General features: G+C 42.0%; 1 protein-coding gene across 1 annotated transcript in view; it reads right to left on the bottom strand.

The window, feature by feature from the left end:
* Positions 1-22,640, bottom strand: part of msh3 (mutS homolog 3 (E. coli)) — a 100,165-nt gene that overhangs the window by 40,391 nt on the left and 37,134 nt on the right. The window contains exons 14-19 of the mRNA XM_084177168.1: positions 21,016-21,203; positions 13,271-13,439; positions 9,050-9,114; positions 8,664-8,780; positions 1,251-1,358; positions 898-1,012 (exon numbers count right to left, since the gene is read on the bottom strand). Coding sequence (XP_084033294.1) covers positions 898-1,012; positions 1,251-1,358; positions 8,664-8,780; positions 9,050-9,114; positions 13,271-13,439; positions 21,016-21,203 — 762 coding nt within the window. The remainder of the gene's footprint in view (positions 1-897; positions 1,013-1,250; positions 1,359-8,663; positions 8,781-9,049; positions 9,115-13,270; positions 13,440-21,015; positions 21,204-22,640) is intronic.

Below are 22,640 nucleotides of genomic sequence, written 5' to 3'. Positions count from 1 at the left end.
CCCCAACCAGAAGCCATGGATTACAGGCAACATCCGCCAAGGTAACCTGCCTAAATGACTATTGCCGCGTAGCACTCACATGTACAGTATGGCAATGAAAAGCTTTGAAAGGCTGGTCATGGCTGACATCAACACCGTCATCCCAGACACCCTGGACCCACTCCAATCCGCATACCGCCCCAACAGATCCACAGATGACGCAATCTCTATTGTTCTCCACACTGCCCTCACCCACCTTGACAAAAGGAATACCTATGTAAGAATGCTGTTCACAGACTACAGCTCAGCATTCAACACCACAGTCCCCTCCAAGCTCATCACCAAGCTCAGAACCCTGGGACTGAACACCTCCCTCTGCAACTGGATCCTGGACTTCCTGGCGAGCCTCCCCTAAGCGGTGGGGGTAGGCAACAACACATCCGCCACGCTGACCAACAACACGGGCACCCCTCAGCGGTGTATGCGTAGTCCCCTCCTGCACTCCCTGTTCACCCACGACTGCGTGGCTGCGCACAACTCCAAAACCATCATCAAGTTTGCTGACGATGCAACGGTGGAAGGACTGATCACAGACGACGATGAGGCAGGCTATAGGTAGAAGGTCAGAGACCTGGCAGGAAAAGGACCCATAAGTAAGCATTTCACTTCCAGTGTAAGCATTTCACCTGTTCTTTAAGAAGCATGTGACTAATACAATTTGAGAGAGAGAGAAGGAAGGAGAGAACGACATATGGAGAGAGAGAGAGTGAAAGAGAGGGAGAGGTCGATATTGCATTGCTGATCTGTACAGTGAGTAGGTGGGCAGTATGAGAGCTTGGCTCGGATTCCTATTGGCGCCTTTTGCATTTCACAGAGAGAAGGACCTACAACAGCCTGTGTGTGTGTTTGTGTGTGTACCTGTAGATCTGTGTTGTTGGGGACGTATTGTGTGTGCTCTCCCATCAGCAGGTCTATCACAGGGTGTCTGCCGTCCCTGATCACGATCTGACGGTCTCCCTCACACAACACCGGCCTGGGAGAGAACACACACACACAGTTATATAATCTGAGGTGAGAAGTAGGGGGTGTAGTTGGTGAGAGAGGGACACAGAGATGGATAGAGGGATAGAGAGAGGGAGGTGTAGGGGTGTAGTTGGCGGTAGAGCTAAGCCTTCTGGGCCCAGTCCAATCCTCCTCACAGGCTGTTTAAGACTGTAACTAACACACACACACACACACACACCTAAGGTAAAGGTCATCAGAGTGACTACCTGCAGTAGTTCCTCTGCTTAGCCACGTCAGCCAATGAGAACAGGCAGTCCATGGTTGCTAAGTTACCAACAGCCTTCTTCATAGTGTGGTAGTACTCCCCAAACTGACTGAGAGCGGGAGAGAGAAGGAGAGAGTTTGAGTGTAGAAGGGGAACATGCAAAACCACCAAAAGTTAGCAGCAAGTGATATGCAGTTGTCTTAATGTAATCAGTGTGAAATTGCTAGCTAGTTAGCGGTGCGCGCTAGTAACGTTTCAATCGGTGACTTCACTCGCATGAGACCATGAAGTAGTTGTTTCCCTTGCTCTGCAAGGGTCGCGGCTTTTGTGGAGCTATAAGTAACGATGCTTGGGGCGAAGAGAGGGACGGAAGCAATACTGTTACATTGATGCTGTTGACCGGGATCACTGGTTGCCTCGGAGAAGGAGGCGGTCAAAGGGTGGTGAGAGTAACCAGTGCGAAATGGCTAGCTAATTAGCGGTGCGTGCTAGTAGCATTTCAATCGGTGATGTCACTCAAGGGCTGTGTTGTTCATGAAATTTTGCCAGCCGTTATTGTCATGCAAAAGACTGCCGTTCTCACGGTAATTGACCGTTAATTAACACAAACATGTTTAGCATCTCCAGGTCTCCACGCATACAAGCGGAATACAAGCCCCTTATGCGTGCCTTTGGAACAACTATATACAGTTGAAGTCGGAATTTTACATACACTTAGGTTGGAGTCATTAAAACTCATTTTTCAACCTCTCCACAAATGTCTTTTTAACAAACTATAGTTTTGGCAAGTCGGTTAGGATATCTACTTTGTGCATGATACAAGTAATTTCTCCAACAATTGTTTACAGACAGATTATTTCACTTATAATTCACTGTATCACAATTACAGTGGGTCAGAATTTACATACAGTAAATTGAAACAGCTTGGAAAAATCCAGAAAATGATGTCATGGCTTTAGAAGCACCCGATAGGCTAATTGACATAATTTGAGTCAATTGGAGGTGTACCTGTGGATGTATTTCAAGGCCTACCTTCAAACTCAGTGCCTCTTTGCTTGACATCATGGGAAAATCAAAAGAATTCAGCCAAGACCTCAGAAAAATTATTGTAGACCTCCACAAGTCTGGTTCATCCTTGGGAGCAATTTCCAAATGCCTGAAGGTACCACATTCATCTGTACAAACAATGGTACGCAAGTATAAACACCATGGGACCACGCAGCCGTCATACCGCTCAGGAAGGAGACGCGTTCTGTCTCCTAGAGATGAACGTACTTTGGTGCGAAAAGTGCAAATCAATCCCAGAACAACAGCAAAGGACCTTGTGAAGATGCTGGAGGAAACAGGTACAAAAGTATCTACAGTGAGGGAAAAAAGTATTTGATCCCCTGATGATTTTGTACGTTTGCCCACTGACAAAGAAATGATCAGTCTATAATTTTAAAGGTAGGTTTATTTGAACAGTGAGAGACAGAATAACAACAACAAAAATCCAGAAAAACGCATGTCAACATTTTTATGAATTGATTTGCATTTTAATGAGGGAAATAAGTATTTGACCCCTCTGCAAAACATGACTTAGTACTTGGTGGCAAAACCCTTGTTGGCAATCACAGAGGTCAGACGTTTCTTGTAGTTGGCCACCAGGTTTGCACGCATCTCAGGAGGGATTTTGTCCCAGTCCTCTTTGCAGATCTTCCCCAAGTCATTAAGGTTTTGAGGCTGACGTTTGACAACTCGAACCTTCAGCTCCCTCCACACATTTTCTATGGGATTAAGGTCTGGAGACTGGGTAGGCCACTCCAGGACCTTAATGTGCTTCTTCTTGAGCCACTCCTTTGTTGCCTTGGCCGTGTGTTTTGGATCATTGTAATAATGGAATACCCATCCACAACCCATTTTCAATGCCCTGGCTGAGGGAAGGAGGTTCTCACCCAAGATTTGATGGTACATGGCCCATCGTCGCTTTGATGCGGTGAAGTTGTCCTGTCCCCTTAGCAGAAAAACACCCCCAAAGCATAATGTTTAAACCTCCATGTTTGACGGTGTGGATGGTGTTCTTGGGGTCATAGGCAGCATTCCTCCTCCTCCAAAACCGGCGAGTTGAGTTGATGCCAAAGAGCTCGATTTTGGTCTCATCTGACCACAACACATTCACCCAGTTCTCCTCTGAATCATTCAGATGTTCATTGGCAAACTTCAGACGGGCCTGTATATGTGCTTTCTTGAGCAGGGGGACCTTCCGGGCGCTGCAGGATTTCAGTCCTTCATGGCGTAGTGTGTTACCAATTGTTTTCTTGGTGACAATGGTCCCAGCTGCCTTGAGATCATTGACAAGATCCTCCTGTGTAGTTCTTGGCTGATTCCTCACCGTTCTCATGATCATTGCAACTCCACAAGGTGAGATCTTGCATGGAGCCCCAGGCCGAGGGAGATTGACAGTTCTTTTGTGTTTCTTCCATTTGCGAATAATCGCACCAACTGTTGTCACCTTCTCACCAAGCTACTTGGCGATGGTCTTGTAGTCCATTCCAGCCTTGTGTAGGTCTACAATCTTGTCCCTGACATCCCTGGAGAGCTCTTTGGTCTTGGCCATGGTGGAGAGTTTGGAATCTGATTGATTGATTGCTTCTGTGGACAGGTGTCTTTTATACAGGTAACAAACTGAGATTAGGAGCACTCCCTTTAAGAGTGTGCTCCTAATCTCAGCTCATTACCTGTATAAAAGACACCTGGGAGCCAGAAATCTTTCTGATTGAGAGGGGGTCAAATACTTATTTCCCTCATTAAAATGCAAATCAATTTATTTTTATATATTTATTTAGTTTTTGTGGATTTTTTTGTTGTTATTCTGTCTCTCACTGTTCAAATAAAACTACCATTAAAATTAGACTGATCATTTCTTTGTCAGTGGGCAAACGTACAAAATCAGCAGGGGATCAAATACTTTTTTTCCCTCACTGTATAGCCACAGTAAAACGAGTCGTACATCGACATAACCTGAAATGCCGCTCAGCAAGGAAGCAGCCACTGCTCCAAAACCGCCATAAAAAAGCCAGACTACAGTTTGCAACTGCACATGGGGATGTACTTTTTGAAGAAATGTCCTCTGGTCTGATGAAACAAAAATAGAACTGTTTGGCCATAATGACCATTGTTATGTTTGGAGGAAAAGGGACAATTTTGCAAACCGAAGAACACCATCCCAACCATGAAGCACAGGGGTGGCAGCATCATGCTGTGGGGGTACTTTGCTGCAGGAGGGACTGGTGCACTTCACAAAATCGATGGCATCATGAGGAAGTAAAAGTATGTGGATATATTGAAGCAACATCTCAAGACATCAGTCAGGAAGATAAAGCTTGGTCGCAAATGGGTCTTCCAAATGGACAATGATCCCAAGCATACTTCCAAAGTTGTGGCAAAATGGCTTAAGGACAACAAAGTCAAGATATTGGAGTGGCCATCACAAAGCCCTGACCTCAACTATATAGAACATTTGTGGGCAGAACAGAAAAAGTGTGTGCGAGCAAGGAGGCCTACAAACCTGACTCAGTTACACCATCTCTGTCAGGAGGAATTGGCCAAAATTCACCCAACTTATTGTGGGAAGCTTGTGGAAGGCTACCAAAACGTTTGACCCAAGTTAAACAATTTAAAGGCAATGCTACCAAATACTAATTGAGTGTATGTAAACTTCTGACCCACTGGGAATGTGATGAAATAAATAAAAGCTGAAATAAATCATTCTATCTACTATAATTCTGACATTTCACATTCTTAAAATAAAATGGTGATCCTAACTGACCTAATACAGGGAATTTGTACTAGGATTAAATGTCAGGAATTGTGAAAAACTGAGTTTAAAAGTATTTGGTTAAGGTGTATGTAAACTTCCGACTTCAACTGTACATTATAAAAAGTAATACATCTATTTAATATACACCATCACAATAAATACATTATTTATTTTAGTCAAGTCTAAAGAAACATGATATGAAGAAAATGTATTTCAGAAGAACAGAATATGAGTTGGCCTACTGTATGTTATCTGGCTCTGCTCCAGGTCATAGGCTGTAGGCTTGTTCATTTAGCTGACAAGATATGCTTAGAAGTCCAGTGCCATTATTTTATTCAATATTATTTTATAGTAAGAATATAATTTAACTTATATTTTTCCCATTCCGGAGCGAGTGCGCATATGAGCGTAAAAGTGATCATTTGAAACAGGTCCTAGATGCTTGATTTATATTTATTTGGCAACTTTAGTTGTGAATGATACAAACCTTAAAATGTCTAAGAAATCAAAACATATATGGGCTGCATGATGCGACTATTGATGATTTGAGAAAGTTGCAAAAATGCTTGCGCTCTGTTCCTTGCCTCAGGCTGCACATCTGTTCTCTCATCAAGTGATCCTATTTTCACCCATCAGACTATACTCAATTTAATCTTGTCTTTACCAATATGTAAAATTGATTTAGATTTATACTGAACAAAAAGATAAACGCAAAATGTAAAGTGTGGGTCCCATGTTTCATGAGCTGAAATAAAAGATCCCAGAAATGTTCCATATGTACAAAAAACTTATTTCACTCAAATTTGTTCACATCCCTGTCAGTGAGTGTTTCATATTTGCCATCCACCTGACAGGTGTGGCACCATGTGTAACCACGCCAGCCCAGGACCTCCACATCCGGCTTCTATACCTGCGGGATCTTCTGAGGGATTGTCAATGATGCAGAGTAGGCTTCTTCGATTTTACAACAGAGCATGAGCTTAATATGAGTAGCTGAGAAATAAATATAAGAACATTTAATTCGCTCCACGCATCAACCACTGTTTGAGGAGCATGCTCTCGCTGTGCGACAAGTGATTCCGCTCAAACTCTGTATGAAATAGGCTCTCCAACCCTGTTTCTGCTGCTACCCACTGCTTAATTTGGGAAACCAAGTGAAATCTGTTCGGGAACATCCATAGTAACATGTTTTCGCAACGAAACATATTTCACTAAACTGTTGACAGCCACTCTGAGCGCTCTAGAAAGGAATAAAGGAGAGAAATGAGGATATATAAATGCACTGTGGTGAGATATTCTGTATAGCTAAAAGGTAATGTGTCACCTAATTAATTATGAAAATAAAAAAATTCAAAATCAAATATAAATTCACTATAATCGTAGGCTAACTCTGTATGCTGCCCTGCACAATCAATGAACCAATAGCATCGCCTAGGGCTATACGTTCTCTCCCAGATTGCTGGATATACATTTTGGAGCATAAGGTAACCAGTCCATCCAGTATGCATAAAAATCCACAATCAAAGGTGATTACTCGAATTTGTATAATTTTGGAGAATAGGCTAGACCTATTATGTACCAAAGACATCTTAAATCAGTTTTGTTTTTTCTGTAATGGGTAATATGCGGTAGGCTATGTATTATATAACGGCACAATCATACTTTTTTGGGGGGAGGGGGCTTATGCTCATAAGCCTATGCATAGTGGCGTGTTGGAGGGAAGGATGTCTTCAACGTAATTTTCTAGCCATAAATTGGATTTCATGTTTTTTTAAGGACACTGTTTAAAAACACCTAAAATGGCTTATTACTGCTTCTTATCTTATCAGCCGGACCGGCTTGTAGTCCCAGTAAAAATGCAAATGAGCAGTGTTGCGCGGTCTTCTAAAAAGTATGTTTTACTCTCGTGGATTTCTAGCACTTTGATACTACTGATATGTAATTGACATTTGGTGGTGTTAGTTGGGGGGTGGCTTAGGCTCATAAGCGTATGCATAAGCTCTAATATACGTATATGTGTTTTGAATTAATTATCGCCTTAGAAAGCGCTGCCCATTTAATTATTTTAGGCTTTGAAACAACATCCACAACAACCATTTTTTACACTCAGTTTCAACCTGCTGTTGAACGTTCTTCAAACTGATCAGCACATTGAGGTGAGTTTTAAAAGCATGATACTGTTTTGATGATAAGTGTTTGATGTGATTTTCGATTGCATTTGCATTGATGTCAGAGTGGTTAGAGGGACAATAGAGCCCTGAGTACCAGGCCGTTAGAACCTGATGGTCGTTAGCAAGTTGGGTACTACCAAAGCATGTCCAGAGTGCATAAGAGGAGATTACCGTGACTCAACGGTCACGTGGAATTTTACTGCGGTCATGACTCATGACTGCCGGTGTGGCGGTAATACGGTCACCATAACAGCCCTAGTCACTCGCTTTGAGACCTTGAAGTAGTTGTTTCCTTTGCTCTGCAAGGGCCGCAGCTTTTGTCAAGCGATAGGTAACAATGCTTCGAGGGTGACTGTTGTTGATGTGTGCAGAGGGTCCCGTGTTCAATCCCAGGCTGGGGCGAGGAGAGTGACGGAATAAATACTGTTACATTAAGGTAGGTAAGACAAGCGCATATCATAGTCATTGCAAGTACAACTTTCCTCCAAGTATAGCTATTAGCACAATCAGTGATAGTAAGAAAGTAAAGTGCAAGTGTTAGTGCAAGGGGGTGCTAGGGGGTTAAACCAAGGGGCTCTTTGGAGAGATTTTGAAGATACATTTTTACAAGGTGGGCAGGGACTCTGCTGTCTGAATTTCAGGACGGAGCTTATTCCTCCATTGGGGTGCCAGGACAGAGAAGAGCTTTGACTGGGATTTGGGGAGTTGTCCCTCATAGGAGTTGAGGTGCCAGGAGACCTGATGTGGCGTGTTGGAGGGAAGGATGTCTTAAACGTACTTTTCTAGCCATAAATTGGATTTCTTCATGTTTTTGTATTTTTTAAGGACACCGTTTAAAAACACCTAAAATGGCTTATTACTGCTTCTTATCTTATCAGCCGGACCGGCTTGTAGTCCAAGTAAAAATGCTAATTAGTACTAAAATTACTCAAATACTACTTAGCAGTAAACATGCTAATTAGCAGCGTTGCGCGGTGTTCTAAAAAGGATGTTTTACTCTCGTGGATTTCTAGCACTTTGCTACTACTGATATGTAATTGACATTTGGTGTTAGTTGCCGGTGGAAATGTTACATGTAGCTCCCGAGTGGCGCACCGGTCTAAGGCACTGCATCGCAGTGCATGAGGCGTCACTACAGACCCCCTGGTTCGATTCCAGGCTGTATCACAACCGGCCGTGATTGGGAGTCCCATAGGGCGGCGCACAATTGGTACAGCGTCGTCCGGGTTTGGACGGTGTAGGCCATCATTGTAAATAAGAATTTGTTCTTAACTGACTTGCCTAGTTAAATAAAGGTTAAATAAAATAAAAAGCTCCTTTAAACTACGTCTTAAACCTCCCATTAGAATTTCTGCTGTTTTACACATCAACCCCCTCCCCACTTTGGATGGATGTAAACAACATTAAATAGATTTACTGTAGGTGATGATTAAGGGATACATACTGTAGGAAGTTGGTCCATTCTTTCTGGCTGTCGATGAGCAGCTGTTCTCTGAGCTGGGACAGACTCCTACATCTCTCTATCAGGTACGGAGACTGGTACCTACTCACTGCCTTAGTACTTGGAGGAAGAGAGTAGGGGAAGGAGGGAGGGGGAGAGAGAGCGATTCATCCTCAGTCATAGATCATGGCCTTTGATTTCATTTACCGGCTCAACAAATACCACAATTTCCTGCCAGGCCCTCTATCCTACAAGACGGTGGTTAGATAAATGAGGCTGAGGGGAGAGGGAGACATGACAGGAAGAAACAACACTGATTAGAACAGATAAATAAAATGTGACAAAATGTGTAACACTCCCGTCTCTGTCCTCTCTCTCTCTGTTCTCACCTGCTGATCTTAACCCAGTCGGACGGAACCACAGATGCCATAGAGTTCTTCACCTCTATCAAGAACTGGGATGGGGGAGGCGAAGAGGGAAGCAGGAAGAGAGAGAGATTTAGGGGGCGAGAGTGAGGGATGGAGAGAGGTTAGGAGGTAGAACAGGAGGGGAGATAAATAACTTCCCGCAGACAGAGACGATGTCACTTTGATTCAAACACACAAACAAGCCTTAAAGATGTAAAGTCTGTGGTTCTGGTACCAGTTACGACAGACATTGTCGCTTATAAATCGATATGTGGACACCATAGATTGAAATGGCATGCATTGAGAGGTAGCCCTGATTCTCACGGACAGGAGTATGTCTCTTCTGCCTGTGTAACACAGGATATGAAATCTGACACCATTTGAAGCTGGAATGTCCCTTCTACCATTTCATTAGCTCCGCCGACTGTCCATCAAATCCTGGCTGAACCCTATTTTCATATTTGTATCATATTTGTACTGTGTACTTGAGCTTGTGTCTTCAAAAGTGACTACGCCCCTCAGCAATTTATAACTATTTTTATCAGTAAGGTGAGATTATAAACTTTCTTGGAGTATGCAGCATTACTAGTTATTGTTTATGACAGGGCTTCCCAAACTCGGTCCTGGGGCCCAACCTGGGTGCATGTTTTGATTTTTGCCCTAGCACTACACAGCTGATTCAAATAAACAACTCATCATCAAGCTTTGATTATTTGAATCAGCTGTGTAGTGCTAGGGCAAAAAACTAAACATGCATCCAGGGGGGGCCCCAGGACCGAGTTTGGGAAGCCCTGGTTTATGGCACTCTCATGCTTAATAATTACTTTTGTGGATTACATTTAGTTACATTTAAGCAGTTAATAAGTCAGACACACACATACACACCTAAGTCAGATCCCCACTGTGATCTAGCCACCTACACAAAATGAGGCCATCAGTGTCCGCCTAACACAAACACTCCCCTATCCACCCGCGGGTTGTCTCACAAACACACATGCCTAAATTTGATCACCACTGTGACACAAAGGACCTCTTTGTACACTTTCCGTAAAAATACCATAGGCTACATATATTAATCAAATGCAAACTTGCGTCCTTGCTACGTCTCGACACTCGCCCGACAGTTGCCCCACTTGAAGCAGGGCAGTGTAAACAGAACTGTCTTGTTGAGTCAACAATCGTACAGAATAAATGGTAATAGCAGTGCAATGTTTTTTAAAACAGTTGAAATGTATAGACATTTTCTTAATATTTGAGACTTGTTTTATTGATTTATTACCTAAAATTGCAGTAAGTGCCTGTTACATTCTGAAATTGTCGCAGTAGCCGACGGCTGCACTGAGCCTCGTAAAACTATGGAAGGCCATCCCCACCACCACAAACATGTAAAATGTAGATCATACAAATTGGATATGTTTTTTAATTTGTAACATTGTGTGATTTCAGGTCCCAGAGTGGTGGTGGGGAAATTGTTTTCCTGGGGCCCAGAGTTTTTCCCTGATCTCGTAGTATACTAACCTAACCAACTCTGAACCTAGCTGTAGCGCATGACACAGTAGTAATTGTGTAGGCCTTTGCAGCTGTAATTAAAACAATTCTCATCCAGTAGGTCATCACTATTGTGGTGATTGATTAATTCCAGTCAATAATTTTGGATTCAAAAGGCCTAGGTAGCCTGGCCATCCAAAGTGTGAATATAAACCAAATTTGATCACATTCACATTTTCTCAGAACACAAATAAAAGTGGCCTATTTTTGGCTATAAACACATAAAAACATTATGTTACGTTTCCCCTGTCCCAGATGGGATCAGAGCGGATGGGCTTCTCTAGGCTACCTGCAGTTGTGGTTGTTATCAGTAGGCTACAGTTGATCAGACTGAAGCACAGACAAGCCTGGTTTGTTGTAATGTAGGCCTACTGTACTTTTATATTCGTATGAGAGGGTTACTCGTTCATTTTTGATAGGCTAACGCTACTTGATGAAGATATGCTGTTAAAGCAACATTTGTCTACAACAGACCAACATACAGTGGGGGAAAAAAGTATTTAGTCAGCCACCAATTGTGCAAGTTCTCCCACTTAAAAAGATGAGAGAGGCCTGTAATTTTCATCATAGGTACACGTCAACTATGACAGACAAATTGAGAAAGAAAATCCAGAAAATCACATTGTAGGATTTTTAATGAATATATTTGCAAATTATGGTGGAAAATAAGTATTTGGTCACCTACAAACAAGCAAGATTTCTGGCTCTCACACACCTGTAACTTCTTCTTTAAGAGGCTCCTCTGCCCTCCACTCGTTACCTGTATTAATGGCACCTGTTTGAACTTCTTATCAGTATAAAAGACACCTGTCCACAACCTCAAACAGTCACACTCCAAACTCCACTATGGCCAAGACCAAAGAGCTGTCAAAGGACACCAGAAACAAAATTGTAGACCTGCACCAGGCTGGGAAGACTGAATCTGCAATAGGTAAGCAGCTTGGTTTGAAGAAATCAACTGTGGGAGCAATTATTAGGAAATGGAAGACATACAAGACCACTGATAATCTCCCTCGATCTGGGGCTCCACGCAAGATCTCACCCCGTGGGGTCAAAATGATCACAAGAACGGTGAGCAAAAATCCCAGAACCACACGGGGGGACCTAGTGAATGACCTGCAGAGACCTGGGACCAAAGTAACAAAGCCTACCATCAGTAACACACTATGCCGCCAGGGACTCAAATCCTGCAGTGGCAGACGTGTCCCCCTGCTTAAGCCAGTACATGTCCAGGCCCGTCTGAATAATAATAATAATAATATGCCATTTAGCAGACGCTTTTATCCAAAGCGACTTACAGTCATGCGTGCATACATTTTTTAATTTTTTTGTGTATGGGTGGTCCCGGGGATCGAACCCACTACCTTGGCGTTACAAGCGCCGTGCTCTACCAGCTGAGCTACAGAGGACCACTGAAGTTTGCTAGAGTGCATTTGGATGATCCAGAAGAGGATTGGGAGAATGTCATATGGTCAGATGAAACCAAAATAGAACTTTTTGGTAAAAACTCAACTCGTCGTGTTTGGAGGACAAAGAATGCTGAGTTGCATCCAAAGAACACCATACCTACTGTGAAGCATGGGGGTGGAAACATCATGCTTTGGGGCTGTTTTTCTGCAAAGGGACCAAGACGACTGATCCATGTAAAGGAAAGAATGAATGGGGCCATGTATCGTGAGATTTTGAGTGAAAACCTCCTTGCATCAGCAAGGGCGCTGAAGATGAAATGTGGCTGGGTCTTTCAGCATGACAATGATCCCAAACACACCGCCCGGGCAACGAAGGAGTGGCTTCGTAAGAAGCATTTCAAGGTCCTGGAGTGGCCTAGCCAGTCTCCAGATCTCAACCCCATAGAAAATCTTTGGAGGGAGTTGAAAGTCCGTGTTGCCCAGCGACAGCCCCAAAACGTCACTGCTCTAGAGGAGATCTGCATGGAGGAATGGGCCAAAATACCAGCAACAGTGTGTGAAAACCTTGTGAAGACTTACAGAAAAGGTTTGACCTGTGTCATTGCCAATAAAGGGTATATACCAAAGTATTGAGAAACTTTTGTTATTGACCAAATACTTATTTTCCACCATAATTTGCAAATAAATTCATAAAAAAATCCTACAATGTGATTTTCTGGAGAAATAAAATCTCAATTTGTCTTTCATAGTTGACGTGTACCTATGATGAAAATTACAGGCCTCATCTTTTTAAGTGGGAGAACTTGCACAATTGGTGGCTGACTAAATACTTTTTTTCCCCACTGTAGCTACTGTAGTAGGTCAAAGTTGTGTGCCGGAAAACCTTGGTTGAGCATGGGTGGAGTAGGCATTGTGGTGCTAACGTGTATTTCCTTTCTTTTTCGGATTCAGACCAATGCCTGTTTCTCGCTTAAAACATAGTTCTTAGTTTTTAATTGTATAATTCTCAATTTGAGCTGCGGAACAAGTATGTCACGTTGCCAGCCACAACGACAGGCAAGGCTGTAATGTGAATTGAAAAGTAGAATTATCTTTCGCCCCCCCCGCTCCTCAGACTCTCCTACATATCTCGTAGTGCGAATAGGGCTAAAATGATATCAGTCTCCGCCTAACACAAACACAGACCTACACTCCCCTGTCCACCTGCAGCTTCTGTCACACACAACACACTCCCTCTCTCTGTTACCTCTTGTCCACTGACGCTGACGTAGTCCAGTGTGGGGGTCCTGAGTGTGTATCGGACCTCTCTCCGGTGGTCTTGAATCTCAGTCAGAACCGATTGGATCTCCGCTCTCCTCCCCTGGAGCACTGGGAAGCCCGATAGGTCACAGAACAGCTCCCGCTTATCCCCTGACCTAAACACACACACATTTTTTACTCTTACCTGTATGCAGATGACACTGTGGTGTATGCCATTGCCCCCACAGCTGACCAAGCTCTGCCAGAGCTTTAAGCTGCCTTTATTTCACTGCAGAAAGTCTTTGTTGAACTGAAATTGGTACTTAATGCAGGTAAAACCAAGTATATGTTATTTTCCAATTTACGTAAAAATGTATCTGATGATTTATGCATAAGTACTTTGAATGGTGCCCTCATTGATAGTGTCCCCACTTATTAATATCTGGGCATCTGGATTGATGAAAAGTTATCTTCCAAAAAGAAGGTTGATGAATTAGTTAAATTAAGAATTAAAATAGGCCTCTTCTATAGGAACAGGTCCTGTCTTTTGTTAAATAGCAAAACACTAATAATCAGTCAACATTCATTCCGGTTATTGACTATGGCAATATCGTCTATATGAATGCAGCTGCCACTGTATTGAAGCCATTGGACATAGTTTATTATAGCGCATTGTGCTTTATTGCGGGTGATATGTTCAGTACACATCAATTGCATTTTGTATCAGAAAGTAGGTTGGCCCTCTTTGAAGTCTCGTAGATCGACGCATTGTGCACTTTTTGTCTATAAAGCCCTCTTGCATAAACTTCCGCCATACCTTACCTCATTGTTAACCTTCAGATGTAAAAGTTACCAGACACGGACTCAGGGATGGCTAACCCTAGAGATCCCGTCAATCTCCACCGAGTTAGGTACATTTGTTCTTAGTTATTTTTGCACACTCACGTGGAATGATTTCCAAAAGTTGGTGGAATTGGTGCCTCTAGGGGAATTCAGGCGGATGATAGAGGGCCTTTTTACTGAAGAATGTGTTTGTTTCATATTATTATGTTTTACTTTTCGTGTTTCGTGTTTGCTTTTCATGTATTGTGCAATTGATGTGTGTATAGATATGTATAGTGTAATTGTTGTTGATTGATGTGTTCATGTTTGGTTAAATAAAAATAAAATAAAAAAAACAGACAGACACACACACAGAGACACGGAACATAGGAAGGTGTTTGACCCCATATACAGTGGCTTGTGAAAGTATTCACCCCCCTTGGCATTTTTCCTATTTTGTTGCCTTACAACCTGAATTAAAATGGATTTTGGGGGGGTTTGTATCATTTGATTTACACAACATGCCTACCACTTTGAAGATGCAAAATATTTTTTCTTGTAAAACAAACAAGAAATAACACAAAAAAAACAGAAAACTTGAGCGTGCATAATTATTCCATAATTATTATTGGATTGAGGTCTGGGCTTTGACTAGGCCATTCCAAGACATTTAAATGTTCCCCCTTAAACCACTCGAGGGTTGCTTTAGCAGTATGCTTAGGGTCATTGTCCTGCTGGAAGGTGAACCTCCGTCCCAGTCTCAAATCTCTGGAAGACTGAAACAGGTTTCCCTAAAGAATTTCCCTGTATTTAGCACCATCCATCATTCCTTTAATTCTGACCAGTTTCCCAGTCCCTGCCGATGAAAAACATCCCCACAGCATGATGCTGCCACCACCATGCTTCACTGTAGGGATGGTGTTCTCGGGGTGATGAGAGGTGTTGGGTTTGCGCCAGACATAGCGTTTTTGTTGTTGGATTTTTATAAATTATTTCTTAAAACTGCATTGTTGGTTAAGGGCTTGTAAGTACGCATTTCACTATAAACTGTTGTATTCGGCACATGTGACAAATTATTTTATTTTATTTTAAATAAGCAAAGAGAAACGACTGTCCATCATTACTTTAAGACATGAAGGTCAGTCAATACGGAACATTTCAAGAACTTTGAAAGTTTCTTCAAGTGCAGTCGCAAAACCATCAAGCGCTATGATGAAACTGGCTCTTATGACGACCACCACAGGATTGGAAGACCCATTGTTACAGTGCCTTGCAAAAATATTCACCCCCCTTGGCGTTTTTCCTATTTTGTTGCATTAAAACCTAATTAAAATTTATTTTTATTTGGATATCATGTAATGGACATACACAAAATAGTCCAAATTGGTGACGTGAAATAATTTTAAAAAATTGTTTAAAAAAAATCTGGAAAAAAAAATGTATGGAAAAGTGGAGCCACTAAATAAGACTTGGTGCAACCAATCACCTTCAGAAGTCACATAACTAGTTAAATTAAGTACAACTGTGTGCAATCTAAGTGTCACAAGATCTGTCACATGATTTCAGTATATATACAGTGGGGGAAAAAAGTATTTAGTCAGCCACCAATTGTGCAAGTTCTCCCACTTAAGATGAGAGAGGCCTGTAATTTTCATCATAGGTACACGCCAACTATGACAGACAAAATGAGGGGAAAAAAATCCAGAAAATCACATTGTAGGATTTTTTATGAATTTATTTGCAAATTATGGTGGAAAATAAGTATTTGGTCAATAACAAAAGTTTCTCAATACTTTGTTATATACCCTTTGTTGGCAATGACACAGGTCAAACGTTTTCTGTAAGTCTTCACAAGGTTTTCACACACTGTTGCTGGTATTTTGGCCCATTCCTCCATGCAGATCTCCTATAGAGCAGTGATGTTTTGGGGCTGTCACTGGGCAACACAGACTTTCAACTCCCTCCAAAGATTTTCTATGGGGTTGAGATCTGGAGACTGGCTAGGCCACTCCAGGACCTTGAAATGCTTCTTACGAAGCCACTCCTTCGTAGCCCGGGCGGTGTGTTTGGGATCATTGTCATGCTGAAAGACCCAGCCACGTTTCATCTTCAATGCCCTTGCTGATGGAGAGGTTTTCACTCAAAATCTCACGATACATGGCCCCATTCATTCTTTCCTTTACATGGATCAGTCGTCCTGGTCCCTTTGCAGAAAAACAGCCCCAAAGCATGATGTTTCCACCCCCATGCTTCACAGTAGGTATGGTGTTCTTTGGATGCAACTCAGCATTCTTTGTCCTCCAAACACGACGAGTTGAGTTTTTACCAAAAAGTTATATTTTGGTTTCATCTGACCATATGACATTCTCCCAATCCTCTTCTGGATCATCCAAATGCACTCTAGCAAACTTCAGACGGGCCTGGACATGTACTGGCTTAAGCAGGGGGACACGTCTTGCACTGCAGGATTTGAGTCCCTGGCGGCGTAGTGTGTTACTGATGGTAGGCTTTGTTACTTTGGTCCCAGGTCTCTGCAGGTCATTCACTAGGTCCCCCCGTGTAGTTCTGGGATTTTTGCTCACCGTTCTTGTGATCATTCTGACCCCATGGGGTGAGATCTTGAGTGGAGCCCCAGATCGAGGGAGATTATCAGCGGTATTGTATGTCTTCCATTTCCTAATAATTGCTCCCACAGTTGATTTCTTCAAACCAAGCTGCTTACCTATTGCAGATTCAGTCTTCCCAGCCTGGTGCAGGTCTACAATTTTGTTTCTGGTGTCCTTTAACAGCTCTTTGGTCTTGGCCATAGTGGAGTTTGGAGTGTGACTGTTTGAGGTTGTGGACAGGTGTCTTTTATACTGATAACAAGTTCAAATAGGTGCCATTAATACAGGTAACGAGTGGAGGACAGAGGAGCCTCTTAAAGAAGAAGTTACAGGTCTGTGAGAGCCAGAAATCTTGCTTGTTTGTAGGTGACCAAATACTTATTTTCCAACATAATTTGCAAATAAATTCATAAAAAATCCAACAATGTGATTTTCTGGATTTATTTTTCTCAATTTGTCATAGTTGACGTGTACCTATGATGAAAATTACAGGCCTCTCTCATATTTTTAAGTGGGAGAACTTGCACAATTGGTGGCTGACTAAATACTTTTTTCCCCCACTGTACACACCTGTTCTGAAAAGCCTCAGAGTCTGCAACACCACTAAGCAAGGGGCACCACCAAGCAAGCGGCACCATGAAGACCAAGGAGCTCTCCAAACAGGTCAGGGACAAAGTTGTGGAGAAGTACAGATCAGGGTTGGGTTATAAAAAAATATCAGAAACTTTAAACATCCGACGGAGCACCATTAAATCCATTCTTAAAAAAATGGAAAGAATATGGCACCACAACAAACCTGCCAAGAGAGGGCCGCCCACCAAAACTAACGGACCAGGCAAGGACGGTATTAATCAGAGAGGCAACAAAGAGACCAAAGATAACCATGAAGGAGCTGCAAAGCTCAACAGTGGAGATTGGAGTATCTGTCCATAGGACCACTTTAAGCCATACACTCCACAGAGCTGGGCTTTACGGAAGAGTGGCCAGAAAAAAGACATTGCTTAAAGAAAAAAATAAGCAAACACGTGTGGTGTTCTCCAAAAGGCATGTGGGAGACTCCCCAAACATATGGAAGACGGTACTCTGGTCAGATGAGACAAAAATTGAGCTTTCTGGCCATCAAGGAAAACACTATGTCTGGCGCAAACCCAACACCTCTCATCACCCCGAGAACACCATCCCCACAGTGAAGCATGGTGGTGGCAGCATCATGCTGTGGGGATGTTTTTCCATCGGCAAGGACTGGGAAACTGGTCAGAATTGAAGGAATGATAGATGCCGCTAAATTCTTGTGGGAAACCTGTTTCAGGCTTCCACAGATTTGAGACTGGGACGGAAGTTCACCTTCTACATTACATTTTAGTAATTTAGCAGACGCTCTTATACAGAGCGACTTACAGTTAGTGAGTGCATAATAAAAATAAAAATCATACTGGCCCCCCGTGGGAATCGAACCCACAACCCTGGCGTTGCAAACGCCAGATTCTCCTAAATTGAAATGCTCCAGGAATTTATATATAAACCCCAGTCGTACTTTATCAAATGCCTTTTCGAAGTATGCTATGAATAGCAGGCCTGGTTTCTCAGATTTTCCATAATGTTCTATTGTTTCCAATACTTGCCTTATATTATCTCCAATGTATCTTCCATGTAAAAAACCTGTCTGATTAGAATTAATAATATCCGACAATACCTTTTTAATTCTATGTGCTATACATTTTGCTAGAATTATTTGTATCACAACACTGAAGTGTAAGGGGCCTCCAATTTTTTAAATGGACTGGATCTTTATATTTTCCACTTGTATCCTGTTTCAGTAATAATGAGATCAGACCTGCTTGAGTGTCAGATAATCTACCATTTACACAGGAGTGGTTAAAACATGCTAATAACATTCCTCTTAGTATATCAAAAAAGGTTTGGTATACTTCGACTGGTATGCCATCCAAACCTGGAGTTTTCCCAGACTTAAAGTATTTAATTGCATCCAGAACTTCCTCCTCTGTAATTTCACCTTCACATGAGTCTTTCTGTGTGGCTGTTAATTTGACATTATCAATAGAAAAACAATCTCTACAATTAGCTTCAGTTCAAGGAGATGGAGGCGACTGTAACAAAAACATATGCTTAAAGTACCTTGTTTCCTCCTTCAAAATATAATTTGGTGAATCATGGGTTATTCCGTCAATTGTAACCAGTTTCATTAAATTATTTTTGGTAGCATTCCTATGTTGAAGATTAAAAAATAATTTGGTGCATTTTTCCCCATATTCCATCCAGTTTAATATATTACACTTGATCTTTCTTGAATAAGTTTATTATTTATTTTTGTTTTTCCTCTAATTTATTCTGAGCCTCTATGTTACAGTTTTTATTGCCATCTATCTGTTCTGTTAGACTTTCTATTTCCTTTGTTAGTATAAACTCTTTTGACCTAAATTGCTTTTGTTTTCGAGATGAGCACTGAATTGCATGCCCTCTAAAGGCACATTTAAAGGTGTCCCATTCAATAAGGGGATTTGCTGTACCTATGTTATGTCGGAAAAAGTCAATTATAAATTCCTTTGTCCTAGTTAAAAATAAATGAATATCCAATAGGCTTTGATTACATTTCCAATATCCTTGCCCACGTGGAAATTCAGTAAGAGTGTTATTTTAGATTCTGAACTCAATTTCGAATCACACATTATGAATAGCTTTTTACCACCTGAGGAATATTGCCAAGGTGCTGATGTTTCTCTCTCAGGCTGATACAGAGAGAATCATCCATGCTTTTATTACAGGCTTGACTACTGTAATGCTCTCCTGTCTGGTCTACCCAAGAAAGCCATTGGTCAAAACATACAGAATGTTGCAGCACGTGTACTGACCAATACCAGACGGAGAGCACACACACACACAACACCGGTTTTAAGGTCTCTGCACTGGATGCTTGTCAGTTTTAGAATTCATTTTAAGATTCTTCCATTGGTTTTTAAATCAATCCACGATTGTGCACCCCAATTCATGTAGGACATGCTTTTAAGTTATGTACCCAGTAGGTCCCTCAGGTCCTCTGGCACTGGCCTTTTAACTATCCTAAAGCCTAGGACCAAGAGGCATGGAGAGGCAGCCTTTAGTTACTATGCCCCCAGCCTCTGGAATAGCCTGCCTGAGTGGGGCCAAAACAGTGGACATTTTTAAAACACACTATTTTTAAAACACACCTTTTTAGCTTTTGCTTTCCTTAGTGTGCTTTTTAATCGTTCAGTTTCATTGTTCTTATCTAGTTTTTTATCCTCTTATGTTTGTTGTGTAGTAAATATTTCCGTTTATATTTTCATTGTTTTTGTTAGTTTTTTCCTGTAAAGCACATTATGTTGCATTTCATGTCTGAAATGTGCTGTATAAATAAAGATTGTGAATTCTCTGAGTGGAGAATCAAATCAAACAGACATTCTATTACATTTACATTTTAGTCATTTAGCAGACGCTCTTATCCAGAGCGACTTACAGGAGCAATTAGGGTTAAGTGCCTTGCTCAAGGGCACAGACAGATTTTTCACCTAGTCGGCTCGGGGATTAGAACCAGCGACCTTTCGGTTACTGGCACTACGCTCTTAACCACTAAGCTACCTGCCGCCCAATTCTATCAGCAGTAAGGGCTTTGACTGATGTGTGGTTACTTTTCTCTGGTACTTTTCTTGGTGTAGCCTACTTTGCTCAGGTAAAATGCAAGATTAACTTTAAGCAATACATTAGGAAATGCAGCTGGCTACATTCTTTCTATGGTAAACATTAGAAATATGATGGCCATGTAGCGTTTTTGCAAAAAATACTTTTAATTTTAAACTCATTTACTTGTGTGGCTGCCAGCCAAATAGCGTTGCACATCTGTTGCCAGTCATTTTCTGCTGAATGTGTTGCACTAATGTATTTTATGTGAAGGAAATCTACAGTTGCACGCCCCTGATCACTCCACTAAAGCAAAAAAACACTTGACTTTAAACCTGCTACCGCTTTCTTCCGTTGTGCTATTTACATACAAACACATGACTGGTTCAAATGTTCTGGGGAACTACGGTAAGCTTCATAATAATGTTAAATAATGTGGGAGGTGAAATGATCAACGCGATCTGCTTTATTTCCTAACATATTGCACAAGTTGACTTCAGGTATTTACTTAAAAAGTAGCTACAAATATTAAAATGTATTGAAAAACTTCAAATAAATAGTTTAAACTGTATTGAAAAACCATCCCGTGGCTATTTCCAAATACCCCAGTATACAGTATACCGCCCAAGCCTAACACACACACACACACAAACACACTGTGGTGACTCACTTGGCTGCTTTCTCGTTGAGGACTTTGAGGAAGTTGTGAGCAGGAGCCAGCAGTTCAGGTGTGTCCAATAGGAGCCCTCGGAGCAGAGAGGAGCTGAGCTGTGATTGGATGGATAGGAGCAGAGCCTGTAGTTCCACCCCCAGCCGAGAAAGACTGCTGCTGATGAGGTAGAACTCCTGGGTGGAACACTGGAACACACACGCGTCATTAGAATGCAATGTGTGCATTTGATATTAAAACTAAATTCAGCTTCTTTCCTATATTCCCCTGTGGTGAGGTAATATCATTAACATAACTAAGAATGTATAAATTAGATCAGGGACTAAAACAAGAGTGTGTGTTTGGGGGAGGGGGGGGGGGGGTGAAATGTAAATTCCTCACTTTCATCTAGTACTGATACGACAGCTCTTAAGCCTAATTTACACCTTTCGCTTCCGCGCTGTTAGGTCGGCTCGAATGAAATGATGCAATATTGAGTGTCCGCTACCCTCCACACATGTCCGCAGAACACTTTTCCTAGGAGGTGTGCAGATGCAGAACCCTGTGCGGACGGGAGCAGATGTTTGATTGAAGCGGAAGGTGTAAAGTAGGTCTTCGGACACAGACATCAATATGTAAAGTAAGTAAGTAACCCTCCCTTTGAAAACGGCCTATGTGGCATCAATATAAGTCAGAAACATTTACTCTAATGTCAAAATTGACTATAAAAGTGTAATAGGATAATTTTGGTAATAAAGTTAGTCTCATCTAAAATGGAGATTGGAACCTCAGTGCATCACAACAAGTAAATGAAGGTTGGGTTTGGATTACAATTACAGTACATTCGGAAAGTATTCAGACCCCTTGACTTTTTCCACATTTTGTTATGTTACAGCCTTATTCTAAAATGGATTCAATTGTTTTTTCTCCTCTTCAATCTACACTAAATACCCCATAATGACAAAGCAAAAAACTGGTATTTAGAAATTTCTGCAAAAATTATAATAATCTGAAATATCACATTTACATAAGTATTCAGACCCTTTACTCAGTACTTTGTTGAAGCACCTTTGGCATTGATTACAGCCTTGAGTCTTCTTGAGTATGACGATACAAGGTTGGCACACCTGTATTTGGGGAGTTTCAGGTTGGATGGGGAGCGTCGCCGCACAGCTAATTTCAGGTCCCTCCAGAGATGTTCGATCGGGTTCAAGTCCGGGCTCTGGCTGGGCCACTCAAGGACATTCAGAGACTTGTCCCGAAGCCACTCCTGCGTTGTCTTGGCTGTATGCTAAGGGTCGTTGTCCTGTTGGAAGGTGAACCGTCGCCCCAGTCTGATGTCCTGAGTGCTCTGGAGCAGGTTTTCATCAAGGATCTCTCTGTACTTTGCCCCCTTCATCTTTCCCTCGATCACTGCCAGTGAAAAACATCCGTACAGCATAATGCTGCCACCACCATGCTTCACTGTAGGGATGGTGCCAGGTTTCCTCCAGATGTGACGCTTGGCATTCAGGCCAAAGAGTTCAATCTTGGTTTCATCAGACCAGAGAATATTGCTTCCTTTAGGTGCCTTTTGACTAACTTCATGCGGGCTGACATGCCATTTACTGAGGAGTGGCTTATAGACTGGAAAGCCCTATACGGAT

The sequence above is a fragment of the Coregonus lavaretus genome, assembly GCF_964263955.1.
Source record: "Coregonus lavaretus genome assembly, chromosome: 14".
Lineage (NCBI taxonomy): Eukaryota > Metazoa > Chordata > Actinopteri > Salmoniformes > Salmonidae > Coregonus > Coregonus lavaretus.
Note: the sequence above shows the minus strand (reverse complement) of the source record. Positions and strands in the feature narration are given on the sequence as shown.